General features: G+C 48.3%; 1 protein-coding gene across 1 annotated transcript; it reads right to left on the reverse strand.

Moving 5' to 3' along the window:
• Positions 1–1,668: 1,668 nt before the first annotated feature.
• LOC119463539 (TNF receptor-associated factor 6-like) lies at positions 1,669–25,006 on the reverse strand. Its single transcript, XM_037724373.2, has 2 exons — positions 24,635–25,006; positions 1,669–3,416 (listed from the first exon to the last, which is right to left on the reverse strand). The coding sequence occupies exons 1-2, from the start codon at positions 24,968–24,970 to the stop codon at positions 2,178–2,180; spliced, it is 1,575 nt and encodes a 524-aa protein (XP_037580301.2). The 5' UTR covers positions 24,971–25,006; the 3' UTR covers positions 1,669–2,177.
• Positions 25,007–26,151: the final 1,145 nt, after the last annotated feature.

A 26,151-nucleotide genomic window follows, 5' to 3' on the forward strand; every position in this document is an offset into this window, starting at 1 on the left:
GTAGGACCGTACAGAGCACATTGTTGCATTATCGTAATACAGAACGGCATTACTGACTTGAATGTAGTCAGTCCTCTGCTCTCGGCAACAGCTGCCAATGTTGCGAACTACCGACACCAATGCATGAATGCTGCACCCATTTTATGGGTGTCGCTGGTGGAGCTCGTTGTACTTCATGGAAGACACTGTCTGGGAATCACTTTTTCATCTGTCTGGCGTCATGAAATTATGCGATAGCTTTATCGCCTGTTGAAGGTAAAAATAAAGCAGGCACTCGCCTGAGGTTCAAAAGGAAGTAAAGCATATAATACGTTCCACGACCGCTACAGGTCCATCCGCAGCGGTCTCGGAACGTGTTATATGGTGTGTTTCCTTTGGAGACTTGGGAGACTGCCTGTTTTTGTAGCGTTAGCTACACTGGCCTAGCCAAGCCCGTTTCGCGCGGCACATCAAGAGCCGTGCTGCGCATGCGCAAGGATCAGTGATGTCACACGGCTTGCACACCGGAGCCACCGGAGCCGGCACCTCTCGCGCACTCCGCCGCCGCCGGTCTACGCATTCCAGAGGAGTGACGTCGTAGCCGTGGTAGACGCACTGGCGCCGGCGCGCGCTCGCTGTGCAGTCGCCGTCTGACACTGCGCTTCTGACTGGCGTTTGCCAGTGTGGTATAGCCATGGAGAAGGAGAGCGCTAATGCTGCTCAACAGCGCAGAAGAACTGAGAAGCTTGACTCATCGGATCCCGAAGTAGTTGCCTGGCAATTAGCGGTTGAGCGTAGGAGGAATGAACAGAAGAAGGCTATATACATGTGCCACATAATACGTATACCGCGTGCGTGTCATTGGAGCAGCAGTAAGCATGACAATCAAGCTAATCCTTCACAATCTAGACAACCAGGAAAGCTAAGAATAATCAGCTGAACCTTTGCTAACGCTACGTATATCCTGGCATAGCCGAGCTAAGCCACTGCAACTTTTTTTGACAATATATCACCCTCACCTGACTAATTTTCATCGAACTTTGGGTTGTCTCTTCAAGGTGCGGTCGCCAAGGCAGGTTCAAAAGGTAACGAACGTTGACATAAAGCGCGATTCTAGAACGATTACCGATACACGAAGGGGCACAGCACTATTAAAGTACGACTAGGTTCCAAAGGGGAAACGATGCAACGAATAGAAACTACCAGAAAATGGGGTTGGAATAGCTTCCTTTATCACTTTCAATTTATGCCAAATTATGTAACAGTCTTGGCTTATAAAACAAGTCAAATGCACGTTTTCATGCGAAAGCGTCAAATCGCCCATTGGGCGAAACAGCCGGCGCATGTAGTCTGTAGCAGCGAAAGGGCACCTTAAGTCCCATTGGCTGCGACACCGCGTCCTGAGCGCGCCTCGACGGAGCACAGCGGGTGAAAGGGAACATCTGCTGTGGCGTTAGTGCGCCAGGTGTTCAGCGAGGGGAGAGGGCATCGCCGCGACGCCACGTCACTCTCGCGCTCCAAAGCCTGTGTTATCCTCGCGTTCCTTGTCCGCGCAAGCTCTCGCCTGCGTTCTAACTGCGCCTCGGTAAGACCAAATCCAGACGCACCAAGCGTCCCACCGATTTCGCTTGCCCGCGACGAGTTTATAAATCGAAGGACCACTCAGCGGCGTACAATTAGGCATGAATGCTTTCACATGCACAACTCATTAAGGCTTAGATGACCTGGGATTTTTTCATTGATTTCTGCATGTGTTTAGTTTCATTTAAAAGATTGCCAAGTACATTATCAGCACGATTCAAGGTCGTCGTTGCGTCTTGCCACATTTTAATGCACGTTGTTCTACTTTTCTTTTAAAATCAATTTTCGTGTTCTAGGAACTTACTGTTCATGACTTTCAAAGGAGCCGTAATTGCAGCAGCACTCATGTGGTATTGATAACGCAAATTTTTTGACATCATTTTTATAACGGAATTAATAGAAAGTGGTGATACATGATGTACATAAGAAAACTAAGGATGAAAAATCCTCAAACCATGCTAAGTCACAAGTATTCAAACGTACTTCAACATAAAAACTAACAATTGAACACTTTCTTCTGCTTTCCCATAAAGGGAGTTTCATCCACTTCAAAAACGGCCTTCGCAAATATTACTAGTGCCATCATGGCAAGCCTGAAAACGCTTCTGGGTGTGTATTTACGTCGAAGGAGGCAGTAGCTCCCACTTCACGCAGAGCTGGTCGCATTTGGCGTAGCCTCCACGTTCAAGGTCCTCCAAGCACAAACAAACTTTGTAATACTGGGCTGCATTCCATGATTGAGTAGGCCTCCCAAAATATTTGAGACTGGGACGAGTCCTATTCATAAACTCGCGTTTTTCATTTTGAGATGAATTCACGAAGCTCAGCTTTACGTCGTGGTGGTATGGCCACTTAAGAAATTCATCGATTACTCCTTTGCCAAGACATACGAGTGCGTGCACTGCCACAGAACTTTCATTTTTCTTCAGATACACCCCTGGAGAGATGTAGTAGCCACAAACGTATACGGGTTGGCCGTAATATGCGGCGAATCCAGCTGATATTGCCTTTTGTTTCAATGACTTGAGTCCCTTAACATAAAACTCGTGGCTTGTAATGTTTAGTGTGTTGTATCCCAAGAGGAGATCTTTTCTCACATCTGGTGCACTTTGGCAGCTTCCCTTTTCAATGGCGTTCGATGCACCAGTGCGCTCAGTGCTTGTGGCACACTTTTGGCAGATCGTCTCGATTGCATGCTCCAGCGCTTTGCCAAGAATACCCTTGAAGGCACTCACAGTCTGAGATTCTTTTTCAAGTGCGTTCTCATTGGTGGTGAAAAGTCGCCTTAATTCTGCATTGCTCTGTTCCAACTTGTCGATGCATTGTCTTGTTCCGTCTACTACCACTACTTTGACTTCTTCACCTATGCGTTGGGAAATTTCGTTAAGCCTGTCACCTTGAGCGGCTAGGTCGTCTTTAACTTGTTCAACGGAGGCGACACTTACTTCATTGGCTGCACGCGTTTGCCTTTCTAATGACAGTATCACAGTCTCTCTTAACTCATTTAGAATGTGCGAGACCTCGTTTAATCTATCGCCGTGGGCACTGTTATCGCGTACAACTCGCTCAAGCCCAGATTTAATTTCTGCTACCCGTTCATCTAGTACTGTCTCCAAAGAAGCAAATATTTCTTCTTGAATAGAGTCATTAGATCGCTTCAGGTGTTGGGTGAGGTTCTGCGAAACAAAATTGCTGCAGTTACTTTTACGGTGCGTGCCCACATTACAGCGCAGGACGAACGCTGAGCACTTCGGACAACGCGTAGAGTGGTGGACACAGTCTTCGTAAAAGTGCTTGTGCATGTCTGAAGCAGCCATCACCGCTTCGCAGCCATTGTCCTCGTTCCAGCACTTTACCTGCAACACAGAGAATTATTTTGTAGCAACGTGGCATAACTCAGAAATTTATCGCGAAAGTTCATTCAAATATTTTGGTTGCCATTATTGTTACTCGAAAACCTTCAATATTCCTGCTTGAATAAGGAAGTCGGAGGGGTTGCTAAATAAGTCGGGGCCAACTCCGATTTGCCTATTCAAATACACAAAATATGAAGAAACGACGGCTACACCGATTTGAACGAAATTTGTTGAATTTGAGAGAAATTTAAGGTCGAGAAACTCCAGCAAGGAGAATTTTGATTTATAACATCTACATTCATGAAAAAATTGCAAAATTCGGTAATCTTAAAAAAATACAAGCAGAAAGTATACAAATTTGTAATTTTGCTCCAAACACAAATATCGTAGTTTTGTTAACTGCAACTCTGAGCGCATCTCAAGCGAACAAATGCGGTATAAAAATTTCCCCTTTACATGAAATTGTTACAAGCTTTACGATGGTTCTCGAAAAAGTCCAACTCGCAAATAATTGACATATTTTGTTATGGTGAACAATACATTAGTTTTGTTCCCGTTAGAAGTATTTTAGGTGCAGTACACAGAATTGTTGTGCAATATTTTATATATGGGTGACGGAGACCTGAAAACGCTTTAACTGAAATGTTTTACAATTGGAAGTTTACAAGATTTGTTAATCTAATTGATGACATGAATAAAAAATTTACTTGGTATAGTTAATAAATTTTAACTTTCTTTATTTACAAAGAACCTCATCAAAATGCGGTTGCCGAGCCAATCCATTTACATGTGAGATGAAGGCAAATGCAAACATGCCTGTTCTTTCCGCCATTTTAAGATCTAAATATGGCTTGCACCTTTAAGCACTAAATTCTGCCCTGCGTGTACTTGACAAAACGATCGAATAGAAAGTGTACCCACGGTGTAAGAATAGTTTTGGTGTTTACATTCGCCGGCCGCCACGGCAGCGACCCCTGCCGGTGACCGCTAGCCATGGATTGATCGCAGCTGGCCTTTCGAATGGACAGCCATGCTGCAGCGCCCCCGCTATTGGCGCGGTCGACACCGGTGCCGCGGAGCGGCTTAGCAGTGGTGAAGCATGGCCTCAGAGACTGCATGCAGTGGCGCGCCATTCGCTAAGTTGCGCCCAAGGACTTGGTTGCGCCAGTGCGGTAGAGTATAATCTTGGAAGCAACGCGGCGAATGCACCTAAGGAGCGCGTTTGGCTTTAGGTGACGTTTGGAGCTGCTTTATCTGTCTTTTGTGCTGATACACTGCATCTCAGTGCGTGAAAATTACCCTCAAGCCATCCGCGCAGTGGTGGGCGCCATGTTATTGATAGCGCGGGCTTTGCCTGTGGATCGTATTCCCGGACTGTGTGTCTGGTTTCGGTGATCGGCTAATTGGGCTTATGGCAAACTTGCGAAGGCGAGCCAGACCCAGAAGATAGATCGGTGCGACTGTAGGCGCTCCTTAGAGAAAGGCGCTTCGGTGCACTCTCGCACATCACGGCTCACGGCAGCGTTGTACAGATCGCGGCAACAGCGGGGGCACTGCAACACAGCGACCGCTTTTGAAGTCAGAGAAGCGTAGAGCAAAATTTATTTTGAAGAAAGACTCCGAAATGGAGATGAAAATAAATGGGCGGCCAAAGTTCAAAAGCATGGGCACTGAGCGGAGGACGAATTCGACAAAGTTGGCAACAAGGTACAGCGTAATCGAAAGTGTAAGTAGACAATCACGGGTCAATAAAAAAGAAGGCGAGAGAAACAGACAGTTAATTGACTACAAAGGATGGAAACAAAGAAGACCAATGGAGATTTACAAGGACGGAAAAAAACTATAAAAGTAAATCTGTGCAATGGCACAAACGCCAATGTATTGCTATATTGAAGCCCGAGCTGGTTGCCTAGCTACCAAAACAAATCGGAGCAAACAATCCCAACAGAATGACGCACGCATCTGCTGCGTCTAAAATCCGGAGACAACTCAACACATCCAAATAGAATGCGAAACTTTTCGTCCAAAGACACCGTAGGTAACGCCCACTTTCGAGAAACGCTGCGATTCAAAGCCGATGGAAGCATTAACCAATCAGCAATCGAGATAAGCAACAAACATCTGGGCTGCTATTTTGTAGTGATGCTTTTCCGATGCTAATGCCTTTTCGCGCTTGGTCAGTGGTCAGAGCGACGGTCCACTCAAGTTATCAACGGGATCAGCCGGCCATGAGCGGTGGTTGATAAGACTAGTATAGAATAAAGCATAACGCATCGCTACAAAATACCAGCCCTGGAGTATTGGTGGGAAAAATTGCTGTATATCTAACGTGCCCTGTTGGCATCTATTAGAGCCAAGCTTATGAGGCAGTGCTCACGCTCACCTCATCTGGCTCAAGAATGTCCTGATCGAGGAGCTCTGCAATGGAATATGCCTTTACAGAACTGTCAGCCCTTCCACTGGGGTGCAGATGGAAAACCAGTGAAGCTGTTCTATGGTGGGAATTATGTATTTCCAATTATGACTATTAAGAGGTGATGGTGTAATGGGTTATGTCAACTATTCTTCTTCTTTCTGGGGTTTTACGTGCCAAAACCAGTTCTGATTATGAGGCACGCCGTAGTGGAGGGCTCCGGATTAATTTGGACCACCTGGGGTTCTTTAACGTGCACTACAACGCAAGCACACGGGCGTTTTTGCATTTCGCCTCCATCGAAATGCGGCCGCCGCGGCCGGGATTCGATCCCGCGACCTCGTGCTCAGCAGCGGAACGCCTTAGCTGACTGAGCTACCGCGGCGGGTATATTTCAACTATTAAAGAATAAGAGATATATATGATCCGGTGGTTTTCATTTAGTTAGCACAGGGACCATGGCCTTATGGTCGCTACGGTACACCGCCATAGGGTGTACGGCAAAGGTTGGCACGTTCTTCATAAACACGTCACCAACGCCGCGCGCATTCGGTGCGAACGCGGGCAAAACGACGCCGCCGTCGAGAGCAGTTCTGCGCGTTGTCGGTGCTGCTACTTGTCCAAGTTTATACAGCTCCTCAGAATTTTGAGAATGACAGCCCTAAAACAAATGTAATGAAACAAAACACCGGCAGCGCACGCCTTTTATGTTAAATTTTCTCAGACATAAGCTATGTTAAATTTTCTCAGATATTAAGGGTGCGAAACAAAAAGTGATCCAGCCAATCACAGCGGCGCCGGGCACGACCTGAAGTCATCCATGTGGTGCGTCTTAAACCTTTCTACGCCCGCTGACGACGTTAGGTACTTTGTTACTTTGTTATTGTTTTTTTTTGTTTATTACGCATTGTTTTGTTTTCGCTTTCGTGTTTGTAGCATCGGGACGATGCTTTTTAAGGGGAGGGTATTGACACGTATACATGTTTATCTTTTACCGGTGGCCGCTTTCCACCGGCTAACAAATGTTAAACGTTATCGCTCGACGCCGGACGCGCCTGTATCGGAAGTTTCTAGAACGTTATCGATGCTTCTTTTCGTTGCCTCTTTTCACCGACGCTTATGTTATCTGATTGTGTGACCGACGCGAATTGTCTAGAACTTTCTGGCAGACACGCGGGCATCAGGGATTAATCTGGAACCTTCGACGACTCAGGTATAAAAGCCGACGCGTCTCGCCGCTGATCAGATTTCGACGACCGCCGACTGTGTTCGCCGCTTTCGTTGTGCTTCGAGTGTAGCTTGCTTTTGTGGGCACAGGTTCGCCCAATAAACAACCAGTTTCGTCATACACAGTTTTACTACTGTTTACTTCAGCGTCACTACTACGTGACAATATTAAGGGTGCGAAACAAAAAGTGATCCAGCCAATTAGAGTTTTTTCTACACGCGGACACGGCCATCGGAGACTTAGCCCTTAACAGCTTCGCTTTAAAAATCTGAATTGAATTGATAAATTTGAATATGAGGCACGCCGTAGGGGGGACTCGGTAAGAATTAGGACCACCTTCATGGGGTTCTTTACCATGCACCTCTCCATTTGTGTCTTCTGCATTTGTCACCCATCAAAATGCGGCCACCGTGGCCAGGGTTTGATAGCACGACCTCGTGTTCATAGTCGGATACAACTTAAGTCTGCAGTGAAGCCCCGCACACGCCCTCATCACCGCCAGCCAGTGTTCTCCGCAAGGCTGCAAATAGTTCCTACTCCAAACTTTCCCTAGTATCTAAATAAGGCGGTAACTACAAAAATAAAATTATAAGCACGTAATTTAAACCGTTTTCACTCGTCTATTATAGTGGAACGTACACGTACGACAAGTACAGTCGTATCAAGTACGACGCTGTTTTGAAAAGGTTGCATGACGACGACTTTGTTTTCTGCTGTGATTGGCTGGCGGAGTAACAACTCCTCGCGGTCTGTGTGCCTTTGTTGCCAACTGCTGTTTTAAAGCTGTATCCTACTATAGCAGCCCCACACTATATCCACTAAGCAACGACGAATGCATTGTACAGTGTCATCCACTCTTAGGGTAAACACGCGAGCGCCTTGCCGTGCTCCTGCGGAGCGCCACTGCAGCCAGCGCGGCCGCGCATCGAAGCAAACCTGCGTAGGCGTGGCAATGCCTGCAGGCGTGGCTTCGTGTCGTCTGCTACACTGCTCGCGCTCTTGGGCGCGTCGACCTTGCATTGCCGTGAAACAAACTTTGCTTGCAGTGTCATGTAATTGCTGCAGCGAAGACAACCTTGCGTTTTAGGGTCGCAACTTGGAGGCTGGCAGACGCCAAGGGAAATTAACTTTATCGAATGAAATAAAATTTTGTCATCAAAATACAAGCACGTATGTCATCTTTTGAACTGCTTACGGTTACGAACGCTTACTGTTTGTTCTCGTCATATTTTCAGGTTATGAGGCACTGCGGACAAAAATTACGTGACTTTCACGTTTTCCTTTCTCTCTCTTTTCTTGGGGGGGGGGGGGGGGAGGGCAGTTGAACCCGTAACATGGATGAAGCCGAGTGTACTTTGCTGCAAAATTCAAAAGAAGGCAACCAAGCGGACGCATTATTAAGTTCTCCTGAATCGGTGCAGAAGCAAAGCGAGGGCTTCCTCTGCCTTTCCGCTAGCCACGTGAGCGTATTGGATGCTCGCAATCGCATTTCGCCTGGGAGATCGGCTATGGAATTTCATAAGCTGATATTACGCTGTCATCGCGCTCACACTTGACCAGCAGAAGATGCAAAATATCGCGCGCCCTTTCTCATGTTACCAAAGTGCTAAGCAGACCGTTCTGCCGCGACATTATCGTCCGAAACTATCAGTTAAAAAGGACTTTTTATTGCTATTGCAATTATATGGACACTTCAACCGTATTTCTGCCGTCGGCGTCACCGTCGCCGTGAGGTTCCGTATAAAGTCCAAGGGTGATAAAATCGTCGCCGCGCGCCGTATTCCCCCGCGCGCTATCACACAGAGTGAACGCACCGCGGAAAGCAAACGCGACCGTCACGCGAAAGGCCGTGGGGGTATGGGAGGGAGGGAGGCGGGGCGACGCTGTGCTGCGGCACGAAATGCGTATCTTGCTACCGGGCGCAAGGGGAACTGGCCACTCAATCTCCCACGCGAAAACAAGAAAGCGGGAAGGCAGCGCGGGAGGGAGGGGGTGGGGCCGCTTCTACTCTGCCAACAACTGCGTTTGTACTTTGCCTGGCTGTGACGGTCGCCCGCACCGTCTCTTATCTCCACATGGCTCTGACCTTTGTATTCGCTGTGCATTCGCCGCTCAGTTTCCGTTGAAGCGATAGACCGCACGAACCTTCGCTCGCTGCGGCGGCTGCGCTTGCTGCCAGCGTTTTGACAATCGTTGTCTGCTGTCATTCAGTGTGATCTATTCATGTTTGCTTGTGCACGCTGACACCACGCTTGTTAATTCAGTTAGTAAGCGAATGTGTCCAAGTTTATGCAGCCAATAAAACTACTATGTCTACTCCGAATAGGTCTACTAATTTGCTATCGCAATTGATGCTTCGCCTTTCGGGCGAAACTGCAACATTTTTTTTACAGTTGTTTGTTTCCATGTTCTAGCCTTGATAAAAAAGCGATTACAGTTGACTCGTATTTCTCTTCCCTTCTAACATGTGGGGGGGGGAGCGTGATCAGGCAACGTGACGCGTTCTGGAAAAAGAAAGGACACGTATTGTCGAATTAATTTTTCAAGAATATTCTCAGAGATAAATTTGAGGCATTACTAATAGGCCACTGAAAACAGTCAACAGAATTATTCAAGCGTACAGAACCGAGCGTAGGATCAAAGATGCTCCCCGGAAGGCCCTTCCGAAGGTGACTACCGAACATGAGGACATGTCGATAGTAAAGGCGGCGAATTACTTTCCTGTGTCAACCGTCAGGGCAATCAAACAGATTGCGGGGGCTGTATCGGACACAACAGTGAAGCTTCGTCTGCATGCCGCGGGCCTCAAAAGCAGGACAGCCGTTCAAAAGCCGATTGTGAGCGCGGCAAACAAACAGAGGTGCCTTGTGTTGCCAATGAACATTAACACTGGAATGAAGAGTGGAAAAACATCGTCTTCACCGGCGAGTCAACATTTACCACAAGATAGGACCAAAGGCAGCGTGTATGGCGCCCAGACAACTGTCACTAAGTAAAAGCTCATGTTATCCGAGGAATTGTTCGTGTACACTAAATTTTTCTATGGCATTACGGACACGTGCACTGCTTAAATTAGAGGAGCAATATACAATACTTATTTTAGTCAGGAGATATTGATAAAAATTCTAATTGAAATTTAAAATACGAAGTCTTCAGAGCCAGAGCCATGATCGTTTTCGGAAGTCAGCGTAAAATATGACTATATGACCAACGCTTTTATGAAATAGCATTCCTAAATTTTACCTACGCCCGGAACTCAATTCTCAACTTAGGTCAAACTTCTCCCATCGTACAATGGATGTTAAAGCCCCGAATCTCATTTTCATGGCATTTTTAAAACGTTTACTGAGCGCGTTCGTGCATAAAAAGCAGCCCGAACAGACCTACATTTTTGTGATGTTTTCTTTTTCTTGTATGGTGCATATTATACATAACAACGTTAAGCCTTTAAAAACATTTTTTTTCTTTAGGTATTTGCCTGAATTCATCCAGCGGGTAGCAGCCCGTAGCCGGTCTTCTGTAAGCGTCCGGGCCGCCATCACACCGACAGGCCGGGCACCTTTAGGACTGAAAACTGGTTCACTGTTCACATGTACTGCGCAATCTTGGACGGCGTCATGTTGCCATATCTTCTGGACGGACCCTTCTCGGACCACAACTTTATTTTTCAGCATGACAACTCCCCTATTCACAAGTCCAGAAAAGTTTGGGCATTTCTGGAATGTCGGCAAGTGGATGTTCTGGAGTGGTCAGCACAATCACCGGACCAGAATATTATTGAGAATGTGTAGGCCAACAAGAAAGTGTCAGTGTGTGCTGGCAGCACCATGGACTCTCTGCGGACGCGCTATGGGTCGCTGTCGAAGAAGAATGGGAACGGCTTAGAGCCAACCACGGCCTTTGTCGGAGGCCCTGTAAAGCTCCTTGCCAGGCTGGATGCGGGCCGTCATTGATGCTGTCGGAGACGCCACCCGTTGCTGTAGTTTCATGAGCACTCATGAGCGTATTTCCCGCAAAGCCGCGATCCGTTTTGGGTTTACTTCGCCATGGGAAAAAAGCAGGCCTGGCACCTTGCCTAACTTCACTCAGCACACTAGGTCGGGTCGACAGCGGGTACATAAATTTCACTGAAGCAAAAGTAACGACATCCACACGAAGTATCTGTGGCGTCAGCATATCTTAATTTAGTTTTAGCCAGGAAAATTCTTGGCTATTTTCGTTCTTTAATAAACGTCAACGTAAATATATTTCGCTGGACCTCTGTATCTATTCTGCTTTGTTTTATCTCGCTCCAATGTGTCATTTTATTTTTCACTAGAGAAAACATTACAAATTACTGGCTTTAAAACACGTAAATACAGTTTCTATTTCAGCGAGTTATACGCAAGGCAGATTGTTTACGGTTATTGATCTCTACGTTTCAAAGTAATCATTCGGATCTCTTACTCTCTTTAGATTAGCGGCTGATACCACTCACACCGTCGCACGCCTGCCTTCAAAGCCACAAGAGAATGGCCCACGAACTCCCCTTAACACGTTCCCTGAGTAAATACACACGCAGTTCCCATACTCTCTGCGTTCAGCAGAGCCGATAAGAAAATGTCCATGCTAACGTTGTCTTGCGGATTATTTTTAAGAAACGAAGAATTTGCTAACAGTGTGTACTCTAATTTAAGTTATTTTTATATACCGTAAATTTATAGCTGCGAAATTGTACTTTTCTTAAGAATTAACTTTGCGTTATATTGACCCTTTTCGCGGCGATCCCGTGGGCGCTGCCATGTTTAATCACGTGGTGACGCGTCCATTGCTTGCCTCAACTGCCTCCGTTACCTCCTTGTTTACAATGGAAGTGTATGACGCCGGCGAGACTTAGAAAATTTTCGGAGATATCGTAGACGGTGACTAGGTGGACGACACGAAGCTTTGATCACAGCTTCAGAGAACATGCAAAAGCGCTTTCGGAGCTGATTAAGCTATGTCCAAACGACGCAAGCAGCGTATATGGTGCTTGTTCTGAAAGCGGGGCTAAATATGTATTCCAAGCTATCCAAGCTTTCCGATTATGAATTCAGTCAGGATCAGTGTGTTTTGCTCTTTGTTTTTTTTTCGGCAAATATTTTGAAGCAGTGGCTTGTCAGTTTCTGACTCAGTGAATTCCTCGGTGCGGCCACTATCTGATTATTTTCTGCCTAATTGCTCGCGGGTGCGCTCAGTTCCGATAGCTGTGTCGGAGCTAACACGAGAAAGATCCAGCCCTGACAGCGTTGAGTTTTCGAACTGATATTTTTTATTCTCGCTCTGCACCTGCCGCGCGTTCCAATGCCAACTTCGTCTTCCTTGACGGGTGCCGCATGCTGAGGCGCTACAGGGCTCCCCCCCGTAGAGCGTGAGCCATAGGAGTCGCCCAGTGAACGTGCTTGGATGTGGAAGTCCAGACTTGAGATGGAAGCTCCGCGGACGCGAGAGCGGCAATGTATGCAGGTTTTAGTCGATCGGCAGCCACGACGTCTTCACGGCCGTTGATGTCCAGCGTGAACGTTTTAGGTGTACGATGGAGGACGCGAAATGGGCCATCATAGGCCGTTGTGAGTGGTGGCCGTATTTGGTCACGCCGAACGAAAACGTGACTGCAGTCATGCAGATCCTGGCTGACGAAGACAGATTGGGGGTGTCGGTCGGCAGGAATTACAGGAGCAAGGTCGTGAAACGTGGTGCGCAGCTCTCGAATGTACGTAGCGGCATCATGAGTGGAAGGGGGCGACGACGGCTCAAAGAACTCACCTGGAAGACGCAGAGACACGCCATAGACTAGTTCAGCTGACGAGCAGCCGAGATCCGTCTTCAATGCTGATCGGATGCCCAGAAGTACGAAGGGGAGGTGATCAAGCCAACGTTCTCTTGGCTGGTGAGCAGTGAGGGCAGCTTTCAGTTGTCGATGAAGCCGTTCGACCATGCCATTGGCTGAAGGATGGTAGGCAGTCGTGTGGATGTGTCGAATGCCCAAGATATTGGCAAGTGCGGTGAAATGGGCCGATTGAAATTGACGACCGCGATCAGTAGTGACGACAGAAGGGCATCCAAAGCGTGATACCCAGCCGTTTGTGAAAGCCTTGGCCACTGTCGGTGCTGTAATGTCGGAAACGGGAAACGCTTCCGGCCATCTGGTGAAGCGATCCACACATGTCAGTAGGTAACAGGCCCCTTGTGATGGCGGAAGAGGGCCGACGATGTCGAGATGGACGTGGGAAAACCTTGCGTCGGGAGGCCGAAAGGGGGATGGTGCAGTGACCGTGTGACGGTGAATTTTAACACGCTGGCACTGAAGGCAGGTTCGCGCCCAGCGTCGGACGTCAGCATTGATACTTGGCCAAAGGAAACGAGATGTGACTAGCTTCTGGGTCGCACGAATACCCGGATGGCTCATGTTGTGCAATTTATCAAAAATTGCACGACGAAACGCTTTAGGCACGAAGGGCCGAGGAACACCAGTAGACGTTTCGCACGTTATTAATGAGGTAGAAAATGGAAGTAGGCACTCCGTGAAAGATAGAGACGTGGATGAAGAGCGAAGACTATGTAGCTCAGGATCGTTGCTCTGGGCAGCTGCTAGCTCTTCCATGTCTAGTGGTGGCCGGGTCGACAAGGCATCGATGCGTGAGAGTGCATCAGCGGCGGCATTTTCCGACCCGTGTACGTGTCTGAGATCCACGGTGAATTCGGAGATAAAGCATAGTTGACGGATCTCCCTTGCAGTGTAATTGCTGTGATTGCGATGGAAGGCAAACGTCAGGGGCTTGTGGTCTGTAACAACGTAAAAGTCCCGGCCCTCCAGTAAATGGCGGAAATGCTTGATGGCGAGGTACACAGCAAGGAGTTCTCGGGCAAATGTACTGTATTTTACTTCCGTTGGTTTGAGTTTTTGCGAGAAGAATCCAAGGGGCTGCCAACCTGTTGCGTGCTGCTCGAGAACAGCGCCAACTGCTACACTCGATGCATCGGTGATGAGACGAATTGGGGCTTCAGGAACGGGATGTATGAGCATGGTGGCGTCTGCCAGAGCCTTTTTGGCAGTGGCGAAGGCAGATGCGGCGTCGTCGGTCCATTCCAGTGGCGCAGCCGGGTCTTTTTTTTTATAGCTAATAGGTCGGTTAAGGGCTTTAGGAAAGTGGCACACTTAGGAAGAAAGCGGCGATGGAAGTTTAGTAGGCCCAGGAATTCTCGGAGTCGTTTCATTGATGTCGGGGGTGGAAAGTCTTGGATAGCCTTCACCTTGCTGGCGAGCGGTTGTATACCCTGTGGAGTGACAAGGTGGCCTAAGAACTCGATTGTAGCGACGCCGAAGACGCACTTATTGGGATTTATGACGAGGCCGTAATCATCCAGACGGTGAAACAGGGTGCGCAGGTGGTATTCATGCTCAGGGCCCGATGAGCTTGCTACCAGGAGGTCATCAAGGTAGGCAAATACGAAATCGAGACCTCGCGTGACCTCGTTGATAGTGCGCTGAAAAGTCTGTGCTGCGTTGCGCAGTCCAAAAGGCATCCTTACATATTCGAACAAGCCAAATGGGGTGATGATGGCCGTCTTCGGAATGTCAGCGGGTTCTACAGGAATCTGATGGTAAGCCTTCACTAAGTCAATCTTAGAGAAGATCGTGCACCCAGCCAAATTTGATGTGAAATCCTGTATGTGAGGAAGTGGGTAGCGGTCTGGTAAGGTGTGGGCATTGAGAGCGCGGTAATCCCCACATGGTCTCCAGTCGCCAGGATCTTTCTTCGGGACCATGTGGAGTGGCGATGCCCAGTTGCTGGAGGAAGGCCGCACAATGCCAAGTTCAAGCATGTGCTCAAACTCACGGCGGGCGATGGTGAGGCGTTCTCCAGAAAGTCGACGAGGCCGTGTAAAAACGGGAGGTCCAGTGGTCACAATGTGGTGAGTGACGGAATGCTTCACCGGTGACTCTCTGGTGTGCGGCTTCGTGAGGTTGGGGAAGTCAGCGAGAATTTTTGCATACGGCGAAGCAGGTGTGAGAGCTCGAAGGCTCGTTGACGAGGAAGTGCAGGGTATACCGTTGACGGATAGGCGCGTGTTGAGATCGATGAGGCGATGAGCATGCATGTCCACAGCAAGGTTGAAAAAAATGTCACAGTTTCGCCCTAAGGGCGAAGCGATGAATGCGATAGCAACACAGCAATGTCATACGAAGTAAGGTGAGCGACTTTGGTAGCAATTTGAATTGTAGTAAACATGAGCTGGATTAAGTAAGCAGGTGTGCTGCGGCGTAAGTAGACCGACATGAAGAGAGACTCGATGACCACGAGAAGGCGCGTGTGAAACGGTGGTGTTGATGAGAAGCGCTTACCGTGGGCAGCGCGTGCGAAGGGACACACCTGTAGTGCTGCACTGCCGATCTGGGCAGCATTGCATGTGTAGCGTGCGTTGGATAATGTGGCCCGACTATTACTAACTGAATGAACAAGCGTGGTGTGAGCGCGCACAAACAAACATGAACAGATCCCACTGAATGACTGCAGCCAACGACTGTCAAAACGCTGGCAGCGGGCGAAGGTACGTGCGGTCTATCGCTTCAACGGAAACTGTTTGCATACGGCGAAGCAGGTGTGAGATCTCGAAGGCTCGTTGACGAGGAAGTGCAGGGTATACCGTTGATGGATAGGCGCGTGTTGAGATCGATGAGGCGATGAGCATGCATGTCCACAGCAAGGTTGAAAAAACTGAGGAAGTCAGCTCCAAGAACAGCTTGCGAGACGTCAGCGAGGATGAAAATCCAGCGGAACGTACGGCGTAGTCCAAAGTCAAGTGTAAGAGAGCGTTGGCCGTATGTGGGAATGGCGGAGTTGTTGATCGCTTGGAGTGGGCAGGTCTGTTCGTTGCGACGGCGATCTGCACAGGAGGCCGGTATGACGCTAACCTGGGCTCCTGTGTCGACGAGGAAGCAAGCGCCAGTGATCTTATCGGAAACATAGAAAAGGCGGCATGACGTTCTACCAGGACCACTCGCCGCCGTCAGTGGCCGGTCGTCGCATTTCCCGACCAGGAGCACGGGCGAGTGCACTTGCGTGCAGAGGCCCCAAATCGGCGGTGGTACCAGCACATGGTCGAGGACGAGTCGTCCCGTGGCGCGTCGGTTGTCTGAAGTCCCGGAGAGCGTGGAGACGTCGAGAAGCGACTGTGGAACTGGAACCTGGATGCCGATCGGCGATGCGCAGGTACGCAGTCATCGAGACGTCTGACAATGGCGTCCAAACGGTTGTCGATGCTCGCGAGCGCGGGGTCTGCAGCGGTGGCCGGTGGCGACGTGGTCATGGCGTTGAGGCTATGTGCCCGCGAGTAGTCTGCCACTCGATCAGCCATTTCAGCGAGCGTGTCTACTGGGACATCTCCTGCAGCGACGAGGACCGGGACCATGCTCTGCGGTAAGCGCTGAAGGAACAACTCACGCAAAAGCTTCTCCTCTTGAGAGGCGGAGGTCCCGCCAATGAGCTGGCGCATGTGTCGCAGGAGCTGGGGTGGGCGACGGTCACCGAGCTCTGTGGCCGTGATGAGCTGTTGGAGTCTGCTGTGTTCAGACTCGGACTTGCGGGAAATGATAGCTTCCTTCAACGTGTCGTAGGGATGGCTCGGGTGCGGCGAAGCTAAAATATCTGTGAAGTCTTCGGCTACGTCCGGAGGTAAGGAGGACACCAGATGCCAGTACCTGGTCTGTTGGCTGCTGATTTGCCGTAGACGGAAGTACGCCTCGACCTGCAGTAACCATGTGCAGGGGTTGTTTGGCCAAAATGGTGGCAGGTTGACGTGTTGGATCGCAGCCACCGCAGCACTGTTAGGTCTGGCGTCTTCTTGGGCGTCAGGACCGGTAGGCTGGGTGGAAGAGCCGGCGGGATCCATGCGGGATGGTTGGGGTTGCGTGTTCATTATCGGGTCACCATTAACTGTCGGAGCTAACACGAGAAAGATCCAGCCCTGACAGCGTTGAGTTTTCGAACTGATATTTTTTATTCTCGCTCTGCACCTGCCGCGCGTTCCAATGCCAACTTCGTCTTCCTTGACGGGCGCCGCATGCTGAGGCGCTACAGCTGTGTTCTTGCTGCGCAGAAGGCTTGAAACGTAGCTGTTTTGTACATTGTAATACCTTGTAGCCATTGGTTCACCAACGGGGGGCGGGGGGGGTATTTGGGGGTTGTAACCCCCCCCCCCTGAAGCCTACTTAACCCGCCCTTATGTTTAACCCCTTTATTTTTCTTGCGCATTTGAGTACTGCAACTAAGATGTACGACGCGCAATCGTCTGTACACTCGCAAACAGGGTATTTTTTGACAATTTCCCGTGAAGAAATTGGAATCAGCTGCTGTTTAGATGGTATTGGCAAACTGTCAACCCCCTCCCCCCCCCCCCTGGCAGAGATCCTGGGTGCGCTACTGCTTGTACCAAATATATTTTACAGCTAGTAACTCGCTTACTCTTGTGGACCGTCACGAAACGTTCAGCTTCGGCCATTCGTGCGCCATAGGTGTAATCCGTCATGTATTGTGCTTATATATACTGTGCGCCTGTATTCAAGTGTGCGCCCATTCACTTATTCTTGATTCGTCGGCGATAGAGTGGGCGTAAGTTCTCGTGCCATTTGGGACAGATGTGTGCAGATAACGTGCGCGAAACTTACTATGAAAGGAAGCGGCGCTAACCCCTTTGTCATTGTTTAACGAGTGGTGCTCACTCTTGCCGACGTTCTGGCGATGAAGCCCTTTCTTCGAAGGTTAACGATACAAGGCTGGTGGATGAGCAAATTTCTGTATCCTCGAGGAAAGCCGTACATCACGTAGTGCCGGTAACAAGTTCGGACACTTGCAGCAGCGGTCCGCGAACTTGGCCACACGTATTCATTCTGTTACTTAACATGCCAGTCACTATTTTTGCAGCCAACTACTGCACACGTCTTCAATCCACATGACTCAATCTAGCATGATTGGAGCACAGTGTGTTAGCGAAAACTCAGTTGCATTTCCGACAGCTGATCGCACAGAAGCAAGGCAGAAGCGGTAATGGTTTCGCATTTGTGCGCGGTCGCTGAGGAGAGTCTAGGCGCACCACCGTGAGTGCCATCTCGTTTCTCTAAAACAAACTGCTCCGCGAAAAGGGTCAATAGTTCACTCCATTTACCGTACTAAATCTTCCGGTTTCCAAGTTGCGACCCTAAAACGAAAGGTTGTCTTCGCTGCACCAAATACAGGACACTGCAAGAGAAGTTTGTTTCACGGCAATGTAAGCTCAACGCGATCAAGAGCGCGAGCAATGTAGCCGACGACACGAAGCCACGCCTGCAGGCATTGCCGCGCCTGCGCAGGTTTGCTTCCATGCGCGGCCGCGCTGACTGCAGTGGCGCTCCGCGTAGAGCGGCCAGGCGCTCGCGTGTTCACCCTAAGAGTGGACAACGCTGTACCTTAAAGGCAACCGGCGTCATAGGGGTTGAAAGAGGCAAGCTGACTTTATATGGCATTTGTTATGGGTACCCGACCTCCCCTTGGAGGCGCAGATGCGACCTTCCAGGCTGTTGCGAGGCGGCCCAACGCATGCGGAACGTCTCGCGTGTCATCACGGCTCTGCAGTGGCGCACCGTGTTGCCACCGACGGAACGTGTCATGCATGACTCGTGTATGTGCTACAACCGAACTTCTCCCTACGCGCGACCCTCTCGACACGCTGCGTCATCCAACGACGTCCCCACAAAGTCCTCGCTTGGTCCTTTGGCAAGGCTCCGAGATTGCACCCCTGGGACACAGATGCGTATGAGCCGTGTACTGAAGCCGGGCTTCCTCTCGCAAGCCGGGCATATCCTTCGCGAGTCCCTCTGCGCCTTCTAGCGGTGCGCCAGTTAAGTCCAGGCGTGGCTGCTGAACAGCGAGGCTTAACCCCTCCCTGTTTGCAGGTATGTACACGTGCCCATAGAGTAACATACGGATTACAAGAATGGCCACTCCAGCCTAAAAGCGGACGAGCTACTCAGCTTCATGCATCCCGCTCCGAGGGCAATGCAACACTCCCTGTCTCCAAGGGCGGGCGCGTACTAGTTATCTTCTGTAGTAACTTTTCTATACTGCACTATACGTCTACTTGTCTATGTGGCTGTAGACGTAGACGTTATCAACGGGATCAGCCGGCCGTGAGCAGTGGATGATAAGACTAGCATATAGAATAAATAATAACGCATCGCTACAAAATATCGGCCATGGTGTGATCAGGCAAGGCGACGCTACAAAAGATGTGCGATAACGTCTGCGTGGTCTTTGCTGAGATTGTCTGCCAGAACGTCTGCCTGCTTGGCTGCTGCATGGTAAGAAAGCATTCATTACGTTCGCTTTTCCCTTCATTAGTTTGGAAATTGCATATGTATTTGTCTCTTCAGCCGTAAGTTGACATTTGTCGTATTGTGCTGTTCGGCGCAGAGAGCTTTTTGTGTTTTTCCCTTCGCGCATGATGTTCGTGCATTGCTTCATATTATGTAAGAAACATCAGTTTGGAATGCTGCGCAGCACGTTTGCGAGAAAATCGTATCTTGGCGCACACGCCAGTATACGTAGTCTGAATTCAATGCACGTGTGTGCAATTGTGTGAGAGAATGCAGTTAAGTATGGATCGTTATTCGTGGCGTGCGAAGATTGCTTGAAGCATTTGTTACGAGCGGAATTACAGAGAACTTGCGAATTGAGAAGAATCTTTGTAAGCTGTGGCTACGACGTATTCTGAATAAACACTCCTGCCTCAGTTGCGCATGCATGGCACCGAAGGGTTTTTTTTTTAGCTGCGACAATTGCACGTGACGCTTTTCGCGAAAGGGCGATCTGAAGTGCGTAGGTGAAAATTTGTGCGAAGGCGGGAGAGAAGACCATACCAATACTTTTTTTTTCAGATCATGCCGACCATAGTCAAGTACTACGGGAACTACTGCTGTGTTGCGAGGTGCAGTAACAAGGGCAGGACATGGAGAGAGCGTGGTTGGCTGACAACTGCAGTGAGCAGCCTTCATTCCTTGTTTGCTATGCAGCCCGAAACTACCACTTAATAAGAAAGGTTAGGCTCCAAAGGACGAGCGTTGTTTTCCTCTTTAATGCTAATGCTGTCTTCTGCAGTTTTACTGTTTTGTGGGGTTTTTCATATTATCGCCTGTTTATTCCTTTTGTGAAATTTATTCTCAACATATGGCACCTGTATTGGCATGTCTTGCACTTTGCAGTGCAACCATCTTTCTGTGCTTGCGCTCATCGAACGTTGCGAAAAAAAGTGTGCATATGCTTACTGAGAATATGACTTGAAAATAAAATGTTTTGCCTCTTCCAACACTTGTCATGTTTATTTAAATTGTCTGCATAAACACACAGTGGCATCGTGTGCTTGCTGCTCTGGCGGTACAGCTTACATGAAGCTACTCGATGCATGCAAGCAACGCGTTAAAAAAAATCAAAATATAGCCTCTGGTACGAGCACTTGCACGGAAGCGATCTTGGAGGCGGTGTAATTTTTCCTAATCACCAGAAGATAACCTTCGAGATTAGTTTTCCTGCTGTCTCAATCTCTGAGACGGCGTAGATTCCACACACCCGCTAGGTGCGCTGCGACACAAAATCTGCCAGACCAGACAACCAGGAGTCATCAGAAAGAAAGTGAGAGAAATAGAGACCGTGAATTGGATGCAAAGAATGGAAACAAAAAGTACAATGGAGATTTACAAGAATGAGAAGAAAGAAATTAGAAGGGAAAATCTGTAGGATAACACAAAGGACAGTGCCTTGCTATTTGAGGCTCGAGCCGGTTGCCTAAGGACGAAAACATATCGGAACAAATATTCGGTACTAGATGAGACATGTGCATGCTGTAGTAAAGATCCAGAAACCACTCAGCACATCCTGATGGAATGCGACGGGATCCACCTAGCGAGAACCGTAGGTAACGTGCAACTCCCAGAAGCGCTTGGTTTCAAAGTGGAAGGAAACATAAACAGATCAGCCGTAGAGATCAGCAAGAGACGATTGGAGTACTGGTGGGAAAAAAGCAGGGAAAAGATGGATACGACCTGATCTCTTAAAATCATAGGCAGCGGCACAAGGTAAATTTTTGACAAAGAAAAATAATAATGAGAGGTATACAAAAATGCTAGATAAAGAACATGTATAGTATACGTATAGTATAGTATAAGTTGGAATACGCTAGCGCAAGACAGGGGTAATTGGAGATCGCAGGGAGAGGCCTTCGTCCTGCAGTGGACATAAATATAGGCTGATGATGATGATGATGATGATGATAGTATACCTGATTAAATCGAGCAGGCTAGGTGACTATTTGTCGCCGCCCCGTTTCAAAGGGGATGCCAATAAATCATCATCATCATCATCATGCCGCAGGGGCCTATGGAAGCGTCCTCTCTTATCCTTTATGTTACTCTATGACGTGCCCACAAAAGAACACGGAACGCCAGACCGGTTAAAAATTAAATTATGGGGTTTTACGTGCCAAAACCAGTTCTGATTATGAGGCACAGCCGTAGTGGGGGACTCCGGAAATTCGGACCACCTGGGGTTCTTTAACGTGCACCCTAAACTTTAAGTACACGGGTGTTTTCGCATTTCGCCCCCATCGAAATGCGGCCGCCGTGGCCGGGATTCGATCCCGCGACCTCGTGCTCAGCAGCCCAACACCATAGCGACTGAGCAACCACGGCGGGTCGCCAGACCGGTGGCCGCTCGTCGGCGGAGCACACCCGCGCGAAAAATACAGCCTTGGTCTGCGCGTGCGCGGCATCCCTATAGCAAGCAAGCCTCGCTCTCCAGTGCATCTAGATAGGCGTTGCCTTGCGTCAAAGAACTTGCGGTTTGTTCCTCTTAGCGCTGCCACAACACATCTAGGGGGGGATCGGGGCATGTAGGCGACAGCGTGCTCGCGCGCTATGCTGACACTGCGTAATCTCTAAATGCACGCGTACTATTTGTGGCGCATTCTCATCAGCATCTGCATTCATTCTAAGAGACAGTCATGCTTTCTGGATAGTTTACGTGCATGGAATCCATGAGCGTTTATAACTGAGTGGTGACCAGTGAGTTCACCATGCTCTACTTTTAATTATACCTAATGTCTGGCACATCTGAGTTAATTATTTCGCCTAAAGAAACTATGAATTAATAGCTTACCTTTCACGTCGGCGAGCGCCACGGATCGCCTATAGTAGCACTGTAGCGCACTTTTAAATCAGATTATCGTGTTGCGCGATGTATATTAGTCCTTGTGCAAATACATTCCGAGCCATTCAATGGGGTCCCATATCGATTGGTAAGACGACTTTGACAGCTAAAGCTTTAATGCGTGGACGTCATTTTATTTACGATTGTGTGCTTATGTTGTTTAATTAATTAAATAACTATTCATTGGTCGTAATTTGGTTTATTTGTTTTCTTACTTGCTGTTACGGAGTCTAATTGATCCTTATTAGTATGTACTGCTCTTTCTGGGAACTCTCCATTAGTCTTAATATGGTGTGACCAGTCTTATCACGGAGTCTCGAATTTACTTTAAGTAGTCTCTGTTACTGTTCGCAACCCCTAAACTTCTTTTAATTATTCGCAATTATTCTTAGTTACTTAGTGATTCACTTTAGCACGCTTTAATAAAGGTGTATGTCCATGTATTAGTCTTGTTAATTGCCATAATTACCTTTAATTAGTCTGGCAGTCTTGAAATACTCGTAAATATTGTTTAGTTACTTGGTGCTAAATTCACTTTTACATGCTTTATTGAACGGTAGAGGTGTAGTATGCCGCTTTCTGATTTTTTGCTACCGCAAGTGTTGTCGACGATGGTCCTATTCCGCGACTAATGAGCCAGTTAAGCCTTTCGCATTCAAAGGCGCCGATGCCCATGTACGCGCGCGCACGAGCGCATATGCGCTATCGCGTGCATACGCGCGCACGCAGCGTTTCAGAGACCGCATCCGCACAGCTCCCCCCCCCCCCCCCCCCACACACCTGCGACAGCACTAAAAGGCACCCAACGCTATTCTTTTATAGCAAGGCCACACCTATTTAGATGCACTGAGGAGCGAGTTGAATTTGCTAGGGAGACCGCGCATGCGTATAGAACCTGCCATTACTTTTTCACCGGCGCCCTCCGCCGGTCCGGCGTTCTGAGTTATTTTGTGGCCACCTGTGCATGGCACTGCTTAAAAGGCTTGAGTTTGGTCCTGACTGACTGACTGGTCAGGAAGGAGGCCCCTGACAGATCTAAAGGAATTCTACAATAAGAATTGGGTGAACCACGCAGTGGCTCACTGCCGTTTCTATGTTTCCTCTTTGTGTGCTTAGGTAACAAGTGTATGTCACTGAGCTTTATAACATCCCGAGAAAAATTGTGATTACTGAGAAGAACGGGTGATTAAAAATAATTCCTGGCGCACAGCGCTGAAGCGTCGGGCGGATGTGCTTGAGAAACACGTGGAAGGCGGTTTCGATTCCGCCAAGCAGAAGTGAAATTTAAAAGGATTTTCTTTTTTTCTCTTTTTTCTTTAGGAGCGCAACGATAGAGGCTAAATCCACATTTTCACACTGCACAACCTTCACGATAAGCCCTTAACTCTGGTTACAGGGAGACAAGACACGCCGGCATGATACGGTCCACAGATTCCTAAGAAATCTAATCGCATTACTCGGTTTAAGGCATAAATTCTATTCAAAAATTCGCACAGCTTTCCAAGAAACACCCAATGTCATACATGCCGTGACAGTTTACTTATCACGGGTTCTTTTCCCGCACGCGAAAGTGCGGCCCGTGGAATATAAAAAAAAGAATGACATCACTGCGTACTAGTACATCTCGACTTCAGACCCCTCAGTTTTCCGTGGAGAGGTTTAATTAGCTAATTACATGTACTAAAGCAATCTAAGTAACTGGGAACGACTAGGAACAATATGAGGTTGATCTTATTAATGTGTACCACTATTTTTAATGTCTGGTTCGAGTTACTCGAAATAACCGGCATATACGCGAAAATTAAAAGAAAAACAGGAAGAATAAGACGGCCGATAAAAAAACAAGTAGCACACGTTATGCTTGCGTACAAAATGTCATAAAGAAAACGAAACAGTGGCGTCCCATCACTGAATCATGGGTACGAGCAAGCCTACGCAAAGAGGGCGTAAATTACCAATGCTGAACTACATATTTGATGAAAACTACACTCACTCCATTTTGCTTACTCCATCTTATTTTGCATAACCTTCCATCAGACACTGACTTATACAGGTTTATACAATGTAAAAAAAGAGAGCCGCTACTTGTATACTTCAAATCGTTTGCTTCTTATGAAGCTTTCGCCACTGGAATATAGTTCATATCAGATGTTTTATATAGGTTTTCGATCATAATGCCGCTGCCGCAATGATTGAAAGATAACCGATTACTGTTTCTAGCAGGGTACTCCCAGTTTCTGCATCAATTAATTTAATTAAGGCTAACCTATTCAGGATAATAATGAGACAGGATTTCACTACCTCGCGCTTTCTCGCTTCTTACCTTCCGCTTGAGCAGGTTCTCCACTGGCAAATAGATCCATTCAGCGTCTTCTTCAAGAAACTGGTCACCGTCGAGCGGACAGGTGTGTCCGTCATCGAGACAGCACTGCTCGTAGCAGGTCTTGCACAGCACGTGTCGGCAGGGCAGAAAGACCGTCACACGGGGCAGCAGACCGCAGGCATCGCATATCCTGTGTGTCGGAATGGGCTCGGCAAAGTGCAACGGTCGCCAGTCGAAATCCTGAGAAAAGCCACACGGCGTGTACCGCTGCATTTGTCGAGCCATCAGGCGCAGCGCATCCGTGGACTGGCAAACGTCGTTCGAACTGTTCTGCATAAACGTGGAACGCCGCCTGTGCTCTCTCGTCGCGACTGTTACCAAGGCTATCTACTAATCTGATAAAGCTACACCCACTTCACAATCGTTTCCGGCGCCGCTAGCTTGGCTTCATGAAGAGAAGTTATTTGCAGGTCTGGCTACGTTGACAGTATTCGGAACAACGTTATCACCTGTGAAGGAAAAACCTACTAACTGCCGCTTATATCGGCAGCCAACACAGGTGCGAAACGTGCTCCAATGTAACATTTAAAAATTTTATTTTGGGGCTTTACGTGCCAAACCACGACCTGATTATGCGGCACGTCCATTGTGGGGGACTCGGAAGTAATTTGGATCATCTGGGGTTCCTTAACTTGCATTTAACGAGTATTTTCACATTTCGACCCCATCGAAATGCGGCCCCCGTGGCCGGCATTCGATCCCGAGACCTCGTGTTTAAGGCTCATTCACACTAGGCCAACACGACACCGATTTTGGTCTGCCGACAGTTGGCGACAGCAGCTTACACGACGGAAAACGCTGTGTCCAGCGGTTTAAAGGAAGGAATACGCTGTCGCCAACAGTCGGAAGATCAAAATCGGTTTCGTGTCGGCCTAGTGTGAATGAGCCTTTAGTAGCCCAAACCATAGCCCCTAAGCAACCTCGGCGAGTCAGTCAAACAGTCAAACACATCAAGGTGTGGGGCACGTAACAAGCGTCTAGTTGCTAAACTAGCAAACATCGCAACGAGAAAAAAAAGGTACCCTATAGAATCTCTTCGCGTAGTTTATTGCAAATACTGGCACATAAAATAATGCGATTTCACCTCTTAGTAATATTACCAGCTTAACTAATATATCCAGATACAACGCGCGTTTTAATGTCTATGTGCAGCGAAGCTTTTGTGAAGCCGTTAATGGAATCCCATAAATTTGCTCTTTTTATTTTGGTGCAAATTATACTGACGCGTGCGCGCTCTCGCGCTACCGTGATACTCAATGTGGCACATCTTATATTACTCTTTTTTTCTGCAGTCGAGGACGGCAGAAAGAACTAGGTGGAGGGATGGAGTTAGGAAATTCGCCGGCGAAAGTTGGAATCAGCTAGCACAAGACACGGGTAATTAGAGATCGCAGGGAGAGGCCTTCGTCCTGCAGTGAACATAAATATAGGCTGATGATGATGATTTTGTTTTTATT

The sequence above is a fragment of the Dermacentor silvarum genome, chromosome 9, assembly GCF_013339745.2.
Source record: "Dermacentor silvarum isolate Dsil-2018 chromosome 9, BIME_Dsil_1.4, whole genome shotgun sequence".
Classification (NCBI taxonomy): Eukaryota; Metazoa; Arthropoda; class Arachnida; order Ixodida; family Ixodidae; genus Dermacentor; species Dermacentor silvarum.